Below are 22317 nucleotides of genomic sequence, written 5' to 3'. Positions count from 1 at the left end.
AAAGTTTCTCGTGACTTTACTTACTAAATGCTCCCTGATAAACTGCTCTCCCATACGTTTTAGTCCTCTGCTTACAGAAATCCAGATGATCTACTGGCGCATCGTACTTGGTCTGTTAATGCAACCAAACATGTGCAAGGAAAGAGAGAGACTCCATTCTATATACCAAGATGGAGAAATAGGTTAACCTCATAGAAATAGGCCACACAGACCCGATCTTTGGGAGCATTGTCAATAACTCTATGCACCGTTGATTCCTATAAACCAATGGAATATATATGCAATTCCTCCAATGCTTATCGTAATGAGTTTGAGATTAATGGTCCCATGAATTCAATACAAACAAAATAGGGATATAAGAACGTCTTCCAGGGATAGGAGAAGCTGATATCTGCATTCTCCAAATAGCTCATGACGGTACGAAAAGCGTAAAAAACTGATATATAAGATAAATTAAATTTCTGAACAATGAAAATTTTATTAAAAAAGTCTAAATAAATAAAACTGGAGTTGTTGAGAGCAATTAGTATTGAGTCTCAACTAATTCTTAAAGGAGGCAATCTTAACATAAAATCTATAGACAAATCTAATCAAATATTCTCCAAAACAGGTAACGGTGTAAATAATGTCACGTTCTTTGATTGTCCTTGCCTTCTTAACAAATTCGGCGCCTTTGAATGATTTTGCTTGCATCTCTATTCAATTGTGGCCAATAATACTACTCCTAGACAAGTGCTTTGGTCTTATCTCACCAACATGTCTGCTTAAACCACCTTCATGCAACTCACTAATAATTTGCTCCCTTAAAGAACACCGAGGTGCACATAACTAATTAGCTTTGGACAGATACCTATATTGAATGAGGTCTTCTGCATTCTAATGATTCATACACCAATCCCAAATGTGTGTCTTCATTTTCAACATACACTTCCTTCAAGCACTTAAAACCATTAACTTCATTGTCTATAGTCACTAGTAATGTTGCTCACTGCTTAACGTGTTTGCCAATTTATTCTATTGACTAAACTTGTGCTTTAGAACAAAAGTAAACTTTTCATATAGTCACCCATCTCGCATGCATTTTGCTCAAATTTTGCTGGTTGTTAAAGTACTTCAACGCTTGATGGTCACTGTACGACACAAATTTCTTTTGAATCAAGTAATGCTCCCACAACTTCAATGTCTTAAAGACCATATAAAATTCTTAGTCATATGTAGACCATTTATGTCGTGCAATATTGAACTTTTCACTTATATACTTAATTGGTCGACCTTTTTAAGAAAGAACGGCCCCTATACCCTTATTAGAAGCATCATACTCAACCTTAAATAACTTGTCACAGTTTAATAAAGCTAACATAGGAGCAGTGGACAACTTCTCCTTTAATAAACCAAAACTTGCCTCTTACTCTTTTCTTTAGTTGAATGATCAACACGTTACAGTGCTGAAACTACGAATGAATCTCCTAAAAAATGTCGTTAACTTATGAAAACTCCTAACTTCACGCACAATCTTGGGAATAGATTATTCTCTAATGGCTTGTATATTCAATTCAATAGCTAGAATCCCAAAAACTCTATATTAGTTTGTAAAAAGTTACACTTTTTCAGGTTAATGTAAAGTTTATTTTTCCGCAACACCTCGTTTCCGAAACATGAACAAGTAAATCTAAAGTTGCAGAGCACAATTTGTACAATGATCATTTAGTCATTTACTACAGTTGGGTGTTGTATATACGTGAGAAATTGAAAGGACAAATTATGCGCACCACTGAATACATCTTTCCATAGGTTTCCCAAGGGTGCCGCAGATTCCATCTTTTATTTCTTGATAGCACTGTTTTCCAACAAAAATGAAAATAACATACTAACTCTAGCTAAGAACTACTAGAAGGAGCGGCAGGCAATGATAACAAACAATTTGTATTGGTGCTGAGAACAACTGTGTTTATCCCTTCATGAGCTTTTATTTATGCACACACGTGGTGAGCAACATCTCTCGCCGGTTGGAGCAAATTAAGGCAAACTTTTGTAAGGATGTATCAATAGTCACTACAAGAAAAATGAGATAAGACAACAGGAATTCAGCAACAAGCATGCTATGCTTGTTGTAAAATATGGTATTCAACAACGTTTTAGGATCGTATGTTGCTAAAAGTTACTAAAAGTTTACCATTAACAACGTGCGTAATGACACGTTGTTAAACACATTATCACAACAATTTTATGTTTGTGGTGGATTCCATAAACCAAATGACAACACGCAAACTAAGTACATTGTTAAAAGTTTTATCTTCAGCAACATTCAAATAGGTTACGTTGTTAATAAAAATATATCACAACTTTCTTTTGCTCGTTGTTATTTATGTTCAACAGCATGCTTCTTAGTATGTTGTGAAATATTTTGTTAATCACTTGATTATTTTTATTACCATTTTTACGTCTATAATAGTAACAAAGCCTAAAAAATAATAATAACAAAGCGCTAATTTCATATAATAAGTGATTTTTTATATAATAATTCAATTTAAAAGTTTAGGATTTGGTATTCAAAATTTGAATATATTAATTAAATGATAAATACTTATCAGATTAGATTTCAGATTTTGTAATACTATTTTGTATTAAGTAAAATCCAATTAAATAATAGATAAATGTTATGCTGCTAATAGACTTTGTTTAGTATTTAATTATCTATATATTAATTCAACTAAATTATCAAATATTAATTTGAAATGGCGAATCAATAATCACATTATCTATTTGCCTTTTTGTTATTACTAAATATTACTTATTTGATTGTTAATAAATTAGTAAAAAAATAATATAAAATTTAATTAATTATTGTAAAATTAAAAAAATTAAAATACGAGACAAAGAACGGAATGTGTTTTAAAATGGAATTCTTTTTAACATATATACATGTGAAACAAAAACGGTGCGTTTAACGTTCGTGACCAATGCTCCTCCCTAATGTTTATACCCCCAGTTCGCGAGCACTCTCTCCATTTAACACTCTTACCCAAACACCAATCACTCTCTCAAGGCCAAACCCTAAAAAATCAATCATGCACTCAATCAGTCGAGAAAACAGTGTCGTTTTATCACCGTTCAACTATGTTGCTGCCATGCCGGTAATATTGTTTGAACACCCTTGCCCATTGCTGCCGCGTTCGATGTATTGTTGAGGAAACATAGTCCGTTGCCGCCGCGTCAAAGTTCTTGCAATGAATAGTCGGGATTTACTCGCCTTTGGCTCATCACTCTGTCGCAGTTCTCACTCTCTCCTAGTTTGGTCAGTTTCGTTTTGCCTCCCAGTTCTCTATTTCTTTCACTTTATCTCGAATTCCCCCAATTAAAACCTCAACATTTCCCGATTCGCGACCACCAGCCGATTCCTCACTTGATCTAGATTCGGTTTTTGAGGTATTTAATTTCTAATATATCTGGTTAATTTGTTAATTCAAATTTGATGGTATTATTATTTTCTGATTTTACGCTTTTTTTCTGAATTTTCACTCTTTTCATTGTTGCTTATGTTATTAATTCTGTTAAGATGCATACTATTATACATATATAGAATTTGTAAAGTATTGAAAACCTGTTGTTTAATTGTTAGCTCACCACAGCTGTAGTAGCCACCTAAGAAGAAAAGAAACCTCGCTGGGATTCCACATCTTGGTGCTAGCACTATGGAGGCACAAGTATATATGCTTTATCAATAAATACATATCAAGAAGGTTTGGCCATTGAAATATCAGAAGCTATTGTTGGGGCCCTGAAATGGGAGCTAGCTGCTACTGCTGTAAATGCACCCATGGTTTCTGCTGAGGTATCATTTAATCTACATCTCTATTCTCTCTATTCTTGTTTATATCAACACGTGACAAGTAGACATATAAAATATAATTAATAGCTTCTAATTCCTGCATGGCTTAAGACCTTCGTGGAAACCTCAGTTCAGTTGTCCCCATGCTTCCAGTGATGAAATTGAGGCTAGAATTAATTAATTGGTGGATTTTGGACTCTTCATTGTATTCTATGACTACATGAGACATTGCTCTATTCATGTGTAATTATAACTTCATACTTTTATTATTTTTCTTATTATTGTTGGTTTTATCAGAACTTGCTCTATTTGTTACACTTGCAGAGACGTTGGCAGACTGGTTGCAGGTGGAAGTGGTGTGAAACCAGTGGAAGTTTAATTCTTTTTTAATTACTTTTAATGGTTTTTTAATTCAACCATTCTATCGAATTAAAAGTCATGGCATGCAACAAATACTATAGTTTTTTAATTGTGATCTTGGTTCAAATAACTGAAGTTTGATTTATCTTTTTTCCAAAATAGATTAATCATTGTTTCAAATAACCGAAGTTTGATAGTTGTATTTCAAACCATATCAGAATGTCATTACATATCATGTAGTTTCTTGAAAAATGTAAGCCACTGTCAGAAGTTTAAGCCTATTTAATGCATCATTCCTCAATGATAGTTAAATGGTATTGTTCCTTTAATTTGAATTTTCATTTTTACCTATTTTATCTTAACAGGAATAGCATTTGGAGTTACCACACTTGTGGCACGACCAACCGCCCTTGTATTCTCGAGGTTAATGGGAAACTTAAGTTGCAAGTTGAATTTGAATGGTGATTACTAAATGTCATTTTGTTGATGTAGTTCTTTTTTACTCTACATTTGTTCTAATGCGTTTGAGATTTTGTACGAGGATTAATATATTATTAATATTATAAATTTTTTGGATTGATAGTATTTTATTTTTTGTTCGTTTTTTATCAATTGTAGAATTTAAATTTTACAATGTAGAGAATTACAGAAAATTAAAATTTTTGATAATTTTTTGTAAATACAAAATTATGATAGAAAAAACCTATCACGAAACATGTCACAATTCAATTAAATTTTTGTACCAAAACTAAATTCATCTCTGTAATATCCATTGCTGATTTTGTTTTTTTATTAGTTGCTTGTGTTAAATTATTTTCAATGTTTAGTGAATTTGGTCTTGCTTGTGCAGGAATTGATCACTTTGGGAGATTTTGAGGTTTATTGCTAATGCTATCATGGAGAGATTGAAGAACTGGATTTGGTTGAGAGTTTTTTGTAATATTTTGATCAATTACCACTGAGAAAAAGAGACTACTATAAGAATTACTATTTTGCGTTATTAAATTCTTGTACATTTCACAATTGTTAAGAATATTGTATTCACAATTACAAGAGGATGTTAATGGAATCTTTTATATCAATATATTATTAGTTTTATTAATTTGTATAAAACGTGTGTGTGTATTCTTAAAGCGAAATGTTATTTGCAACTTTTGTCTGCATGTTGTTGAAAATATACAAGCAAAATAGGGTTTCAGCCACATTTATTGAATGTAGCTAAATAAATTTTAACAACAAGCAAAAAACTTTTAACAACGCGCAGAGAATGTTGTTGAAAATATTCAACTTAAGACAACATCAACATTAACAGCATGCGCGCGAGCGTTGTTGAATGCCTTCAACAACGTAAATTACACGTTGTTAAATCTCTTTTTTCTTGTAGTGAGTATTTTTAAATTCTATCATGAGTCTCATTCTTCTTTATGCGGAAATGGATGGACGTATAAATATGTCAGAAAGGCTGAAAGGGCTGGTTAAACATGTTTCAAAGACGATGATAATTTCGTCTAGAGGACCTTTGAATACGATATTGCAAATTTTATACATGACATATAGCTTCGCCATTTTAAATAATTGCCATCATGAAAATCATCACAGCTCCAAAATAACATTCCAGATTTACATAAGAATCAAAGCTCCGTCGAAGTTCCACCACGATTAAATAAAAATCATATGAAGTATATATACAAATTTTTCTTAGTAATTTTGACCCATATATATAGATTATTTATACTTTTGACCCTATGACTTTGGGTCCTCCTAGAGTTTCAACTTTGGCACCGTGTATTGCAGGAGAAAATGCTTTTCAATCAGACCATCCCGGTACCGTACCTCGCACACAAACATCATTAACGGTAAAGAAAGCAAGCAAGACTCTTACACCATTGGCTTCCTGCAAATCACGTTTGCCTTTGGTTATAATTTCTCGAATTCTTTATATCCTCTGTATCCAGCTCCCGGAGTCAACTGATCTTGATCTTTTTCTTTACATGGAAGATCCAGGAAGTTGTGTGCAATATGTTTTGCCTCTTTGATGAGCGTCTCAGGAGTACCATGGCCCTTCTGTACAATTATAATCACATCATCGTTTGCGTTTGCATTTGCATTTAGGAGCAACTGCAATTTTTTTTTTTTAAACCACATTGGTTTAACCGAGAACCGGAGTAAGGGCCTAAGGGGGTAGCAAGGGAGAAAAAAAAAACAATATTATTTGGGCTTTGCCCACCCATTACTTTTTAAAAAAGGAAAAAAAACTGATAACCGGAGTAGCAGTAATGCACTGAGATATTAATTAATAAATTAATTACCTCGGAAGAAACCAGCCTCTCTACAGGTCCGATCCAGTTGTTTAATAACTTTAGACTCTCCCGGATCTTCAGCCATTTCAAGATCATCACACTTGGGACTTATATCTGCAACATGTCATACGTACGACGGTGAGTTTTGATTTTGTTTTGTCCATATAATTAAAGACACAAGATCCAAAAGATAGGACCTGAACGAACAGGTTTCAAAAGAAAAGTGATCGTGCGAAAGAATAGAACCGCCCGTCGGTAAAATGTGAAGCGGGAGAATAGAGTTTACCGATGATTGGGTTTGAATCGAAGTCGATCAGTAGCCATGCTGATATGCGTAGTAAGAATAAGGTATTTAAAGAAAGAAAAGAATGAACTATATGCTCCTTTATTACATATATAATTCTTCTAGTTTAAGTGTTTAATCTAATATATAGTTAGTTTAAGTGTTTTAATTTTTGTTTTCAATTATTTCAAAAGTTACAATATTACATAAAATGATATATAATATTGTTTTGGTCATAATAAAAGGACAGTCATAGGATGACACGTGGACAAGGAATTTTTTTTTTTGCTTTTTTGTGAATTCTGAAATTTTAATCTAATTATTTTATTTTTAAAAAAAAATTCACAAAAAGATAAGATAATTTATCATGCTTTTATTCATAGATTATTTTTTCTAAAAAAACAACGATAAAAAATGTCGTTTAACTGGTGTTTTTTACACCATTTTATAGAGATTTGAATGAAATCTTATTTTATAACATATAAAAATGAAGTAAAAAGGCGAAAATTCCCGAGCCTTTGAAATCTTTTTTCATCATATCTATTTGCTTTTGAACATACTCCATACGTACTGGCTAATTGGTGTCGAGGCAGCAGACCACAGCAACTCAGTAGCCAAAATTAACAGTAGTAAAGTTTCTTCATAAAAGGGTGTACTTTTGAGAATGTTCATAGGAGAAACGTTTTCGGTTATATTCTGACAAATTTTTTTGTAACTGCTTCTTTGAGAAGCACCTCAATAATCAGTGGTTCTGTCCTCTTCAATCAAATTAATACTATGTTTAAATCTGTTCGCCGATGTTTCTCTGTTAATGGATTGACCACAAGGTTATAACTTATAAGAATATCAAAAGCTTATCTGAATTTCTCTGAACTGTTTGTTATTTGGCATTCAAAACTTATAAACAAAGTAAAATATAGATTAGCTGTATTTTGTCTAATCTAATCTTCTTGATTCTCCACGTAGATGTTACACCTACTACCCCTCAATGAATTAGGGGAGTGTTGAACAAATTCTTAGTAGTTTAAGGCTTTAAGCCAATCCATGGGGGCATTGTGGCATCTTTGTGCTATTCCTGGTGAAACGTCAAATGTGTGACTTCCATCCAGAGAGTTAACATAATAAAAATTGAAACGTTTTTCAGCCAATCACACCCATTCTGGATTTGTATATATGTATATAAAGAAAAAAAAAAGGCTTAATTAATCGGCTAAAAGTGTGCTTTTGAACATAAAGTGTGACACTCACGTTACAATTGAAACTTTCAAATGTGATAAATTCACCGATGATTACATGTTGCATTTGCCAAAAAATTATTTTTTACATGCCTCGCCAAAGCATAGAATACATCTAAAAGGAAAAAAAAAAAACTTATGTGATGATAAATAACCATTTTTACCTCTTTATGCTTATGTTGATCACAAATTTGACAATAATCCAAACCATTAAGATGATGCTGAAGCTCTCGATGATGCATTATTATTGCGACAGAACTCGAAGCTATTTTCATCCATTTTCTCCAGGACAAAATGTGCAAGCATGTCATTAAACTCCACCAAGTTTTCTTTGCACAAGAACTCATCACCGCACATTCTCTCCACATGCCTGTAATAGTCGTGCACAAAAATATGAGTCTTAGGGTTGCCACCTTTCTTGCTTCTAGCAAGCACTCCCGCAGTGAAGATCGGCGACATCCTCCCTGGCCCATCCGGCCCATCACCACGTGGCCCGTCGATTAGTATCACATCCCAATCTACCTCATAAACATGGTTAGGCAAATCATTGATGCCCAGTTTGCACTCTGAGAACAGTAGGTTTTGCACTGGCTTGCATTCGTTGCGTATTTGTTCCTTTGCGGATGCGATGAGTTCTTTCGTTTCTCTAATCTTGGTCGTGTATTGGACATCAAACACATCGATTTCTGGATGTAACTCTTCAAAATACGCCGCGTAGTATCGGTTCTCATCGATGAAAACCGTGCGGCCGTTGTGGTTAAGTGCTTTCCAGAGAAGGGTTTCTTGGGTGAGGCCAAATACAAGAAAGTTGCATGGAGATGAGCATTTTCGGATAACATCAGAGATGCGTTTGAGCTCGGAGTGTGTCATGTGGTAAGAATCATTGGATCTTGAGGCGTAAAGGAGGAGAGTGTTGATGACTGTTGTTGGCAATGGCGGATTGCCAAAACCAGCAGAGACGGAAGAAGTACTTTTAGTATCCATGGTGGCGGCGCTACCTGAAGTTGTTTTCAGAGAAATGGATTCCCTTGTGTAGATTAGCGTAAGAAGGAAAGCTATAGTGAAGAATGATACAAAGGCAAGCAGCCACAGACGATTAGAGGTTCCTTGTTTTTGTATATAAGGATGAAGCAGAATGAGCTTTGTGTTGCTATTACTGTTCTTCATTTTTGTTTGGAGATTATTTTTTTTTTTCCTTCTTCTGTTGCAAAATGGGGGAGGAGATTGTGAATCCTGAAGAGTTTGAGAAAGAGGGATTGATTTAAAGATAGGTTTGCTCAAGGGGCAAACACAAGGTTGAAGCAATATGAGAGAATAGGTAGCATATGTTGAAGGTGACGTTACAATGATCAACCTACATAATGCTATTATATATTCTAGAAGCCAAAATGATAGCATATGAAACACAAAAAGAATATATAATTTTTATATTTTAAAAATTACTCGGGTTGTTTGCATGCAAATGTATTTGGGCAATTGTGGTTATTTTATTGGCAAACATGGTGTGAAGTGACAGAATTTGATGTGGACTGGGAGCAGAAGACAAGGTGGTTGGCCTGGAGCTGGTGGGAATTAGGGTTAGATGGGAACAGTTGCAGCGACCCGATAACTAATTACAAGCCAAAAGTCGCTTTTCCTTCTTTGTATCAGGTTTAGTTCTCAAGTAACCTCTATAATGTTGCGGGATTTCTTGAATAATTAGTTTCAGTTGAAGGGGACAATCTACCTGCTGCACTCCATGTCTAGGCTTTTGTCGATTTAATATTGTCAAAAACTTTCGTTGACTGTAATTGTAAACGTAATTAAGTGGATCCTAAGAACTTTTGTCGAGTTAATATTGTCAAAAACTTTCGTTGACTGTAATTGTAAATGTAATTAAGTGGATCCTGAGAACCAAACATGTGTTCAGCGGCCACTAAGGCTTTGGCGTAACAATAGGTTTGTTTCGAATTTTTATAAAGACTAATTCCCCCCCCCCCAAACAACACAAATGTAAGTGAAAATAATTTTCTTCTCAAATATTAGTGGGAGATGCTGAACATGTCTGATGAACTTTCAAATTGCATATATACTTAGATTGATAGTAGATTTCATTTCAATGTAATACGTGTAAACTATAACCAATTTTTTTAGAAAAACGTGCGTTTAGGGTACTTCGAAACAAGTTGGCTTGATTCGGAGCCTGCTTTTGAAAACGGAAACGTTTGTAAAACACTAAATTTTATGCTGGCTCGCCTAGTTGGACCGGCCGACTGCATCTGCCTTTGCTCAGCAAATTAAATTTTCATTAAGCAAATTATTTTTTTGAGGTTGTACTGCGTCGTCCTTTTTTGAAAATTTGGGATTTATTTGAGTTTGCTGCCTCAGTATTCTCGGGTTCTGATTTCAGTTGCTGATCGTGATTATGTGGAGCATTTGGAAGGTGGGGCTCGCAAGAAGTTCTTACATGAAGATTCTCTTGTCCAGCCTTCGTGTGTGGTAGCTAAATTACAAGGACTATTTGATGCTTTTAGTTCCATTGACTTGTTTTATAATGACTGGTTTGTGTAATTGTGGATGTGCCGAATCCCCAAAGACAATAGTAATGGATCAAGAACCCTGGTTTTGCAGCGCGTAAATGGGCAGATGGATATCCACCGGATGGTGGTGCCTTGTGAGAGGTGGTTTGAGCTCAATGGTATTGATGCAGCTGTGGATGCTAATCAGGGTATGATGGGCTATCGAGCAGTGATACGAAATCATAATGGTCTGGTGATGGCGGCAGGTGGGGCTCAGGTGTGTTTTATTTATGATTTGTTAAGGAGATTTGGTTTATCCCGTTCAACATTATTATATGCAGTAATTTCATTCGAACCAAAAAAAAAAAAAGGTGCTTGTCGTGTCGCGGCCAGATGACGCAAAACAATTAGCAAATACCACTACATCAGCAGGTAATCTAGTGGTCTTGGCACTAAGAAAGCGTTTTTTGAAAGGAGAGTGGAACTTGACGTTCACCTAGAATGGAACCCCCGGACTGACTCTGACCAATTTTTTTTTTTTATTTTTTTTTTTTGGGAGGGCCTAGCAGGCTAGCACGGACCCATTCGGTGAATGTATATCATCACTCAATGGGATTTTAATATTACAATATTGTTCAACATTGAAAAGTCATTGAACAGAAGGCCCATAGCATTGTTCCTAGCGCTGATGTTTGCCGGGTCAAACCCCGAGTCAAACCCCAAAAATTCTAAAAAACGACGTCATTTTGATGATTAATTTTTTCAATTTGAGCGTTGTGTCGAACATATGCTTTCTCCTTCAATTTTCGTTTCAACTACGGAACCCCAAGAACAGAACCCACCTTAATTATTATCTTCGTTTTGGGCAACTGGATTTAGCTTAGATAAATATGAAAAAGCTTTACGTGAGCTTTGCCATAAGGTAAGGTATTGTCTTTTCGATTCCTTTGGCAACAGAATATTTGCAAAGCTTGAATTTTAGTTGAATTTTGTTGTCTTATTCTGTGAAATGATATTGCCGTTGTTGTTAACTTAATAATAATATAATGGGTAATGCGAGCATTTGTGGGCGATGGTGGCTATGAATTGCGGCTGGAGTTGACTGGATCGATGGTGGCAATGAAATAAAAAATAAGTGTGTTTTTTGGCTTAATCAAAACGCACCGTTGATATAATGGGTAATGTGAGCATTTGTGGGCGATGGGGGATGTGAATTATGGGTGATGGTGGCTGTGAATTGTGGCTGGAGTTGAGTGGATCGATGGTGGCTCTGGATTGTGGTTGGAGTTGACTAGATCGATGGTGGCTGTAATTAAAAGGGAAAATAGCTTTGACATCAAACGGTGCGGTTTTAGCTTAATCAAAACGGTGTGTTTTGATTCTGGGATTTGACTCGGGCCGCGACTTGGGGGAAATAGCATTGTCGTTACAACATTGTTCAACATTCTAATCTTCTGTGAAAAGTCATTGAACAGAAGGCCCACAGCATTGGCACATGCTTCATTTGCCAAGTTCCTATGAACGGGTCGAATTTGAAGGAGAGACGCAGCTCATCCACGGGCCTAAAACAGCCCACAAGAAGAATTTACTAAATAGTTTGTTTCTATAACCAAACGGAACGAGAAGTCGATAATTAGACTTGGTCATCTTGAACTTTTAAACATGTAGATCAATATGATCAAGTTTTATTGATTCGTTTTATAATAAGTTAATTGGCTTAAACATATTGAATCTGAGTTCTAATGGTCCTGTCAACAATAAATTATTATAGGACAACAATTTATATCGAGTCTTCCTCTAATTTAATTAAAGAACCCGAAAACCAATTTATGGGTATTAAAAATAACATGTAGTCTTCTTGCCGACAATTTTTTTTCCTTTTTATTTTATTTTTCTTTTTTAGTTTTATTAGTTTCTCTCGATGCTTTTTCGTAGTGAATAGGATCCTCTCCTTATCAGCATTACTGGGCTTTTAATAATCTTCTGCCATGTGTCTTTTAGTAGTAGTGTATGAGTAAGATTTAACTTTTTTTTACTTTTTTATTTATTAGCAACCAATCAATAATTAATTTATTTGCTCATGACATGATCAAATCATGAAAGAATCCTAATCTTTTTCGTAGTAAACATTGCAACAATGTCGCTTTCGGTGTTTGAATGGAGACAATGTGCTCATACTGGAGGCGGTTGTGTCGAATTTGATGGTGGTCCGTGGAGATTTCGGTAGTCCAATAATAGTAGTCTTTGTATAGGCTCTCCGGCGATAAGTTTTTGTATGGATGATTCATTTTTATTTTATAATATTTGTATTTTCAAGTTGTGAGTTCTTTTTTCTTTTTCTTTTTTGGTTTCTGTTGTTGTGTGGTTGTTTTTAATATTTTTGTTGTCACTTATAGTCATTGATTTTGATCTGGGATCCTTTGTGCTTTCGATCTTAAATCAAGCGTGACACATTATGGAGAATTCTTTTTTTTTTTTTAATGAACCTTCATCTATTGTAGTTGAGGTGTGTCCAACATACCCGTAAATTTATATTGTGCAATCATTAGATCTCATTAATGATGGAGAATTCTTTTCAATTAGGAAGACTCTTTATTAGCCATGTTTGTTTTGTGTGTTAGATATATATCTAACTTCGCAGCCAATTGAGTGATTTTATGTGGCGTTCTCCTAGATCGAGCTGCTTATTCGTGTAGAGCCTAAATTGGCATGATATGTAGTTTGATTATATTAATGAGTTCACTGAGTGTATAGTTCAATTCACTCCTAAACTTTGTAATGTTAAGACTCATCAGTCTAGCCAAGTTTACTTTTGAATTTGTGAAGTCTTATCATTTAGATGGATTCTTTCTCAGCAGGTGTAATGTGTATTTTTCAATTTTCAAATCAATGAAGGTTAAAAGAAAAAAATTTGGCAAGTTTTGGTTTTAATCTAATGCCCTTTCCTTTTCGTTTCGCCGAATAGCACAAAAGTGAAATTCTGAGTGCCTTTTTATCTAAAATTGCAAAAAGAAATTCGAGATAAAGAAGTTACAAGCCTTTCCTCCTGTGCTGTGGGCCCTGTTCATACTTGGTGGCCCAGTAAGCATCCAAAATTCTCCAAAATTAAATACTAAGACGTGACGCTTCTGTCAAATGATTATTATGTTTTTAAGCGTTAAAAATTTATTTAGTCTTTATATTTTGATATTAGTATTTATTTAATCTCTTTATTTTTTAAAATATCTCAAAATATATTTGTTATTAAACTATTAATATTTTTGTCATTACCTTTACTTTTTTTGATTTATTTCTATAATATTATCCTCTTACAATAATATTAATTTTTTAACATCAATAAAAAGAAAAAAATTAAATTATTAATTGTTTTATTAATATCTAAAAAAAATTATTATAAGAGAGTAATGTTACAAAAATAAACCAAAAGAAATAAAACTGCAAGAGTAATAATAGTTTAACAGTAAAAATATTTTAAAATAGTTTTAAAAAATATATAAATTAAATGAGTACTAATTTTAAAATATAAAAATTAAATAAACTTTTTATGGTCCCAATAACATATCAACTTTGCGCGCTTGTAGTGGCCATGCGCAAACCAGGCAAGGAAGAAAGAGGAAGGGAGGGAAAAAAAACAAAAATTTCTTGTTACTTGTTAGTGGGCATTATTAGCTTGGAAAGATGAGCGAATGGAATTGCTTTTCTAAAAGATGACAAGATGTTATCTTCGAGTCGAGTGCTCAATTACTCTCGGAATTGGCAAAATATGCACATCACCATTCGCTGCCCACCAACCCAGTACTCAATAAAAGCGACTAAAGACAAATTAATCGCCACAAAGCACAAGCATTTGCGTCAACTTCCAAAGCTTTCGAGAATTTTCGACCTTTAACATAAATTTCTTCGGAGCAGTAACGAGTCCCGCAAGACTCAAGTCGCCGTCATTAGCTTCGGCTCTCTATAGATGATGGATTTGCATACATACCACGCCTGCAAGGAAAGTGAGGCGTTACGTCGTTCGATAGATTTTCTTGTTGCATTCTTTGATTAATTATTCTATAAATCAATATGCATACACATATTAATCTCACCCATGCTCATGCACGCTACAAAATCAATAAAATTTCTACTATTAAAGATTGATGCCGGGGAGAATCAATCTATCTTTTTCTTTCATCACAAGAGACATTGGGCCATAATATAATAACTGTCGTAAAATATATCTTCAACTCTTAGATAATATTATATTTACGTGTTTCTTTAGTAGTATAGTAAATATATTACTTATTTGTCACATATAGTTAGTAACGTACTATTGATGATTTATTTTAATTAATAAAGAAATTTGATATATTTATCGATATTTTTATTTGGATTTAGTGACGACATGAGTATTGTGCTTGTCAGCCCAATCTTCCAATGAGGTTGTCACTGATAATTAGTAAATAAGATAGTTTGAATGAAAAAAAAAAAAAAAGATTTTTTTAACGCTTAAAAATAAAGAGTTCTGTTTGATTCTACCAAATATCTATAATTCAACTTATAGTAAACTAATCATAATTAGATCAATCAAAACTTATATAATTATTATACCCCTTTTATACGTCACTACGATTCACTACGATCGATCCTTAACTTGCACTTAAAGCTCACGGTCGATCTGTTTGTTATAATTGCAATGTTGAAAGTTGAAACTGAAGTCGAAATGAAGGCTAATAATTCAGACAGACTCTACCTCCACTCGTGTCCAACGAGATACAGAGCTTAGCCGTTTCTCCAGGCCCTATAATTCTTCACGTGCTGGCTCGCTAGTTTCCGACTCAGTGACTCACGAGCCACTCAATTTACTCGCTAAATAATCACCAAAATAATTGGCAGCAACTGTTGCTGGTTTTGACCAAATGCCGTCGAGACGCAAACGGTCCGTGTGGTGGTCTTCAATTTGTCAATGCATGGGGTCTTATGCGTCTAAGATTGTATACGCTCGCCGGCGGGCGCGTGATCCTTTTTAGCTCTGGTGGATCAAATTTTCAATTCCATTGAATTGAGAAATTTGGCGATGATTCGATTATGTATTTTCTGAATTGTGATGTACGCGAGTGCGCGCGTCTCATTGTCCATTAGGAGAATTTTGGCGTGGGATTCGCAGCTTTTTCGTAAAAGCTGACAAAGTTCTTGTATTATTATATTATTTATCGACTGTTCCATACTCATATAGGGCGCAAATTTAGGCTTCTTTTGGTGTTTACAATTATGTGCACTGCTTAATCACGTAATCACTGACGTTGAAAAAGACCGATATTAATGATACAATGCTACGTATTTCGATATCTCCTCGGCACAGCACAAAAGATTTTAAATTTAGATAAATATTCAACCACCTTGCGATGTTTCACACTTTATCAAAATTATACTATTTTTTTTTTCCTTACAGCTATTTCGTTGAAACATATAAAGTGTATCACTTTTTCATCTTTTCATTAATATTGTTTGCGAATTTAATAAAATATTAAAAATCATCTAAAGATAAAATGACTATTTAATCATATTTAAATGACAAAAAAAAATTATTTTTGTAGTTGTTGGGACCAATAACGAACGCAAAAGTAACCATATAAACTCATTAAATCTGCTAATTTAAAGATATAAATTCACTAAAAATAAACACCCTAAATAATTTGTTATTCATTTACAACATGAATCAAGAACCTCTACTCATATAATCCATTCTAAATAACATATCTTCATCAACAATAATAAATAGAAAAGTTATAGTTATCCAAAATACATTCAAAATAACCATAATACCAATTATTGTAAATTTTAAACATTACAATTTGTTCCCATCAATAAAAAAATAACAACATAAAAAACCAATTATAAGGAACTTAGAGTTTACAGTTTGTTCCAATGAATCCAAAACAATAATATATTTTGAAAGTATCCAAAATAACAATCAATAACTAGTCTTTTTACATTAAGGGGGAAAATAGTTATTTTTTAATATTTTGTTAAATCTTCTAATGGTATTAATGAAAAAGTAGAAAAATGATATATTTTATAAATTTTAGGTTAAAAATTATTAAAAATATTCATATATTTTTTAATAAAATGCAAAACATTAGGTGGTTGGTAGATATTTGCTCTTTAAATTTTTTATATATCAAACATTGCTGCAAATATATATTAGAAAAATGCTATTTTCTAAAATTAATATGTATTTTTTTTGTGGTCATACAAGTTGTAATTTTACAACGGTGTAATTACCTATTCCCATATCACCACATTTGCCATGGCCCATATAAATTATTTTTACAATGACTTTGAATATAAATAGAGAGCACTCGTGGATTATACTTATGTCAACAAATTTCCAATGCTTTTATGTATTGAGCACAAATTCTAAAGTTTTCACATTTAGATAGTACTTCGTATTCATTAAAATATAGCAAATCTTTATCACTATTTGGGTTTAATGATTTGACCCGTCTTCTATTGTTATGAATTATTCAATAATTCAGCAATTTCGATTTTTTTCACTTGATTGCATTTAAATGGAAGTCACATTATGAGTGCAACCTAATTTAATTAGTAAAATTTCCTTCGCAAGTGAAGATGATAGATATGAAATTTGAATTACTCGCTTACATAAGAAGGAAATTATGTTACATTGTGGGTAATCAAATGTATTAGGCAAAAGTGCTCGAGTTTGTCTTCTTCAACGGACCCAACAATTATTCTACAGTATAAACTTTTGACTCTTCATAATAAGACAGGCACGTAACATGTAGAGCTTTCCACATTACTATTGTCGTTATTATTGTATATGTGCGGCCTTAAATGACAAGGCAGTAGTAATTCGTGCATTTTATTTTTTGGTCTCACAAAAATTAAAGGGGCATATATAAAATAGAAAATTGTGGCAGCTATTGGATGGATTTTTAACTCGCCATCAATTAAAAACTGAAGAAAGAAATGCAGCACACGCGCTCCTTGGGGCAAAGCCAGACTTTTAAATAAAAACTATGCCCCCAGGCCATCCCCCACTTTCACGTGACTCATACTCTGTCGAGACCCACTTAAAATTCAGCTCCAGCTGCTCCGCAACATTCAATCCCCGCCCCACAAGCCCAACGCTGTAAAACCGACTGCCAAAGGCCAGCCACAACAAATGCCACTACACAAATGACAACTAAAACGGCACCGTTCTTCTCCCTCCTCCTCTTCTCCCTCTTACACTCCACAGCCACCGCCCAGTATCCGCCAATAACAAACTCGCTTCTCCCATCCGACGCCGTTTCCCTGCTCTCATTCAAATCTAAGGCGGATTCTGAGAACAAGCTACTCTACGCCCTCAACGAGCGTTTCGACTACTGCCAGTGGCAAGGCGTGAAATGCGCCCAAGGCCGGGTCGTTCGCTTCGTGTTGCAAAGTTTCGGCCTCCGTGGCACTTTCCCTCCCAACACTTTAACTCGGCTTGACCAGCTCCGAGTTCTGAGTCTCCACAACAACTCCCTCACCGGTCCCATTCCCGATTTGTCTTCACTCATCAACCTTAAATCACTCTCTTTAAGTCGCAACTTTTTCTCTGGAGCCTTCCCGCTTTCCATCTTGTCACTTCACAGACTAACTATTCTTGATCTGTCTTTTAATAATCTGACCGGTTTGATTCCGGTTAATCTGACCGCTTTGGACCGGCTGTATTCTCTTAAGCTCGAGTGGAACCGGTTTAGTGGAACGGTTCCGCCGCTAAACCAGCCATTTCTTGTAGTATTCAATGTTTCGGGTAACAATCTCACGGGACAGGTTCCGGAGACGCCTACCTTGTTGAAGTTTGATGCGTCGTCGTTCTCGATGAACCCGAACCTATGCGGAAAGCTTATCAACAAAGCGTGCAGGCCCCGCTCACCGTTCTTCGAATCACCGAACGCCACGTCACCGCCTAGACCGCTCGGACAAAGCGCACAGTCGCAGGGGATATTAGTTTTGTCTCCACCTTCACCGCGAAATGATCACAAAAGAAGGGGTCTGATTCTCGGGTTGAGTATTGGTTTTGCAGTGCTAGTTTCGTTCCTTGTGTGCATTTTCTTATTGATTAGGAGAAGCAGCGAAGGAAGGAACTCGAAAGAACCGTCGACGGCGTCGTTTAACGAAGGAACTACCTACCCTGAACCCGAAAGCTCAAGAACTGCAAACACAACGCAAGTTGGAGAGTGCAAAATTAAAGTAGAAACGAAAGCCAATAAAGTTCAAGTCGAGGAGATGGCAATAGGATCACAAACACTGATAAAAAGGAGCGGTAGCTTAGTGTTTTGTGCGGGGGAATCAGAGGTGTACAGTTTAGAGCAGTTAATGAGAGCTTCGGCCGAGTTGCTTGGTAGAGGCAGCATAGGAACTACGTACAAAGCTGTGCTTGATAATCATCTGATTGTCACCGTCAAAAGATTTGATGCGAACAAGACCGCTGATACGAGCGCCGAAGCTTTTGAGCAACATATGGAAGCTGTTGGTGGGCTTAGCCATCCTAATTTGGTGCCCATTAGAGCTTATTTTCAAGCTAAGGGAGAAAGGCTTGTTATTTATGATTATCAACCTAATGGCAGTCTCTTCAATCTCATTCATGGTACGTCTGTTTTTCCTTTTCTTTCTTTCTTTTTTTTTTTCCTTTCCGATTTTGTTCTTTTACTCTGCTCCCTCCTCGTTCAGCCGGCTTCTCTCCAATCCCGGTCGGTCTTTTTTTTTTTTTTTTGGGCGCGGGGGGGGGGGGGGGGTCTTTTTTTTTTTAAAAAAATATTAGTGAAAAACTGAAAAAAAGTAAGTACACGTGTAGTTGCGTTTCTGCCTTAGTGTGTTTGTGATATGTTTCTATCTCCTAGTCCTTTTAGTAAAAAGAATAGTTTATTATAAATAAAATGAATTAACTTAATTATTAATACCAAATTCAGTTTTAATCATTTAAAATTCAATCTCCCACTACTTATTTTATTAAGAAACCCCTGTTCGAGGGGAAGTGCCTTGCTGGCGTCTTTTACCCCTGGGTAAATTAAATGGTGACGAGTCCTGCAGAGTGTCGCATCTTTTCAGATTGTGGACTTTGGGACCAAACGATTCTCTTCTAGTGCCGACAATCACGGCGCCGTTTTCAATAAAATTGAGGTTACAAACATTGGGACACGCTATAATGGTTTATCAAAATTTGAAATCTCCCTGATATCAAGGCGCAAAAACTTTGTTCCATATAAGGGTAATTACCCGCTATATGTGTGGTGTAGGTGTCTGTTGTGTAGTTTGGTTCTTGTTAATAGTGGTTTAAGACATGGCTGCTGCTAAGTTACATTATTTGTAATTTATATTTGACTCAAAAGTAATTTCCTATGACTCTTTAGTTGGTTGATAAGTACTAATTGAATTTTACAAAAAAGTTAAATTTTAGGTTAATGTATATTACGTCATATGTAACTTAGTATGAACCGGCATTAAGACATTTTTTAGGGTTAGTGGCAGCAGACTTATCTTGTCCACTTGAGTTTAAATATGCAATAATGAGTTCGTTAATTTCTTGTCCCCACGTTTTTATGGACAAATTTGAAGTGTGTTTGTTTTACATTTTTAATATAGAAAATTTAATATTATTGGTAATTGAACAGACGCATACCATGTGTTATGTATTTGTGATCATGAAATTGTGATTTTCAAATTTGTTTATTGAATTGGTATTGTACTGTTGTTACATTTGTAACTAAGGCCATTACAACATCATCAGTACGGCCCAAGTTACAGATTGTACTCTTATAACTTCTATAGTTTGCATAAAAGTTGTAGAAGAATAAGGTAAGTTTGATGACATGATGATCATTGTCCAAGATGATGAATGCATCTGCATTCTGTAGCCTATATAGAATGTGCACACCTTCAGAATACCACATCAAGGGTGGTGGCCTTTGGTGAGACGAGGTCTGGAACACTGGTCAGTGCATCTCCTTTTGGTACGGAGGGCCATATGTAAAAAGTGAATCTTTTGTTACAATAGAAGCGGAAGTGATGTGGATTATTTTAGAATCGGAGTCAGTTTGCTTTATAAAAAGAAGATATTAATGGATTTCTATGAAATGGTTCCTTAGGATTCAGCCAATTGTCTTGATTGTGGAATAACATTGAGAAATAAGAATCCGTGTTATAAACCAAGGTTGAAAAGATTGAGAAATAAAACCATCTGATTTGATTTGTTCTCAACAGCCATGAGGTGATCATCTTAGGGTGATCTTTTTGTCGATGGCATACCTATTATATGTCCCAAGGTCCAATATTGAAATAATTTTATAGGTTTTCTCTGGCTTTGTCAGTGTCAACAAACAATTTGAGCCACCCGATTGATGAACACTTGAACCGAATTCACCCATCCCATCCCAACCTTCGTTCTTCATCTCTTGTTTTACAAACTCAATTTTACGTTAGAGGGCCTCATCTCAATCTTATGAGTTTAGTAGTCATTTTCTTAGTTCATCTTTGTTTGAACAAGTGATGGATGCATGCTTTCCATTCGTAAACAATTTACAGATTGATTTTATATCTTATATAATATAATTGAGATGAAGTGCAATGGTGGCAGGTTCTAGATCAATAAGGGCAAAGCCTCTTCACTGGACATCGTGCTTAAAGATAGCCGAAGATGTGGCCCAGGGCCTTGCTTATATCCATCGAGCATCATGGCTAATTCATGGCAACTTGAAGTCCTCCAATGTCCTCCTTGGGGCTGACTTTGAGGCTCGTCTCACAGACTATTGCCTTTCTGTCCTCTCTGACTCCTCTTCTGTTGAAGATCCTGATACTGTTGCCTATAAAGCCCCTGAGACTCGCAAGTCTGGCCGAAGAGCCACTTCCAAGTCTGATGTATATGCTTTTGGTGTCCTGTTACTGGAGCTTTTGACTGGTAAACATCCATCACAACATCCATACCTTGCACCTCCTGACATGCTAGAATGGGTCAGAACAATGAGGGTAGACGATGGCAGGGAAGAGAACCGACTTGGAATGCTTACTGAGGTTGCTAGTGTTTGTAGCTTGAAATCGCCAGAACAGAGACCAGCGATGTGGCAAGTGTTGAAGATGATTCAAGAAATAAAAGAGAGTGTAATGGCAGAAGATAATGCAGCTTTTGGTTATTCATAGCTTTTCATACATTTGGAAGGTTGGGGACATTGGAGAAAATCACACTCAGTAAGGGTCCTTCAATCACAGTCAGAAGGGTCCTTCAACTGTATATTTGAATGTTATTATTTGCTCAGAAGATGAAGAGGAGTCGGGCGTGGAACAGAAGGGAGGAGCTAAAAATTTGAAAATCTTATTAATCTCACAAGGCTTGGCTTCGGTATTTTTTTCCCCCCTTTTTGGGTCTCCTATAAATAATTGTTTCATTTCACCTTGGAGTGACATATATGCATCATAATTTTATGAAGGCGTTTTTCATCCTTTTTACTTTTATTTTTTGGTTTTTTTGGCTTTTATGTTATCAATTCTGTCATTTGCTCCTGCTTTAAATTTAAGTGCACCATCTAACTGATGGATTCTGGTTGATGATTTTATGTACTGTCAACTTATAGATGCACAATCAATTCATATTCGTTATGGAGTACTTTGCTGTAAAACAAACTTGAATTACTCTAAAGAGATAATTGTTAAATAAATCAATAAATGATGGCAAATCACAAACCGGGCAAGGGAAAGGAATGTTGAACGCTGTGAATTGTGATAAAATAAAAAGGTGGCGGCGGCGGCACCCCCGGTTGCAGGGATTGATGGATGATGCTAAAATTGG

The 22317-nt window shown here is 35.2% G+C and overlaps 2 protein-coding genes across 2 annotated transcripts; one reads left to right on the top strand and one right to left on the bottom strand.

Annotated features, from left to right (window-relative positions):
• Positions 1 to 8021: 8021 nt before the first annotated feature.
• LOC102625331 (protein IRX15-LIKE) lies at positions 8022 to 9353 on the bottom strand. The gene has a single exon (XM_052444139.1). The coding sequence runs from the start codon at positions 9172 to 9174 to the stop codon at positions 8218 to 8220; it is 957 nt and encodes a 318-aa protein (XP_052300099.1). The 5' UTR covers positions 9175 to 9353; the 3' UTR covers positions 8022 to 8217.
• Positions 9354 to 17405: 8052 nt separating this feature from the next.
• Positions 17406 to 21983, top strand: LOC102625050 (probable inactive receptor kinase At5g67200). Its single transcript, XM_006494413.4, has 2 exons — positions 17406 to 19125; positions 21112 to 21983. Exons 1-2 carry the CDS (start codon positions 17688 to 17690, stop codon positions 21669 to 21671), a joined length of 1998 nt encoding a protein of 665 aa, XP_006494476.2. The 5' UTR covers positions 17406 to 17687; the 3' UTR covers positions 21672 to 21983.
• Positions 21984 to 22317: the final 334 nt, after the last annotated feature.

The sequence above is a fragment of the Citrus sinensis genome, chromosome 7, assembly GCF_022201045.2.
Source record: "Citrus sinensis cultivar Valencia sweet orange chromosome 7, DVS_A1.0, whole genome shotgun sequence".
In the NCBI taxonomy this organism is placed as follows: Eukaryota; Viridiplantae; Streptophyta; class Magnoliopsida; order Sapindales; family Rutaceae; genus Citrus; species Citrus sinensis.
Note: the sequence above shows the minus strand (reverse complement) of the source record. Positions and strands in the feature narration are given on the sequence as shown.

Bases quoted from the DNA above. Each gene is read 5' to 3' on its own strand.
- LOC102625331 (XM_052444139.1), bottom strand. From the start codon at position 9,174: ATGAAGAACAGTAATAGCAACACAAAGCTCATTCTGCTTCATCCTTAT.
- LOC102625050 (XM_006494413.4), top strand. From the start codon at position 17,688: ATGACAACTAAAACGGCACCGTTCTTCTCCCTCCTCCTCTTCTCCCTC. The intron at 19,126-21,111 runs GTACGTCTGTTT...CAATGGTGGCAG, and splicing joins TCTCTTCAATCTCATTCATG to GTTCTAGATCAATAAGGGCA.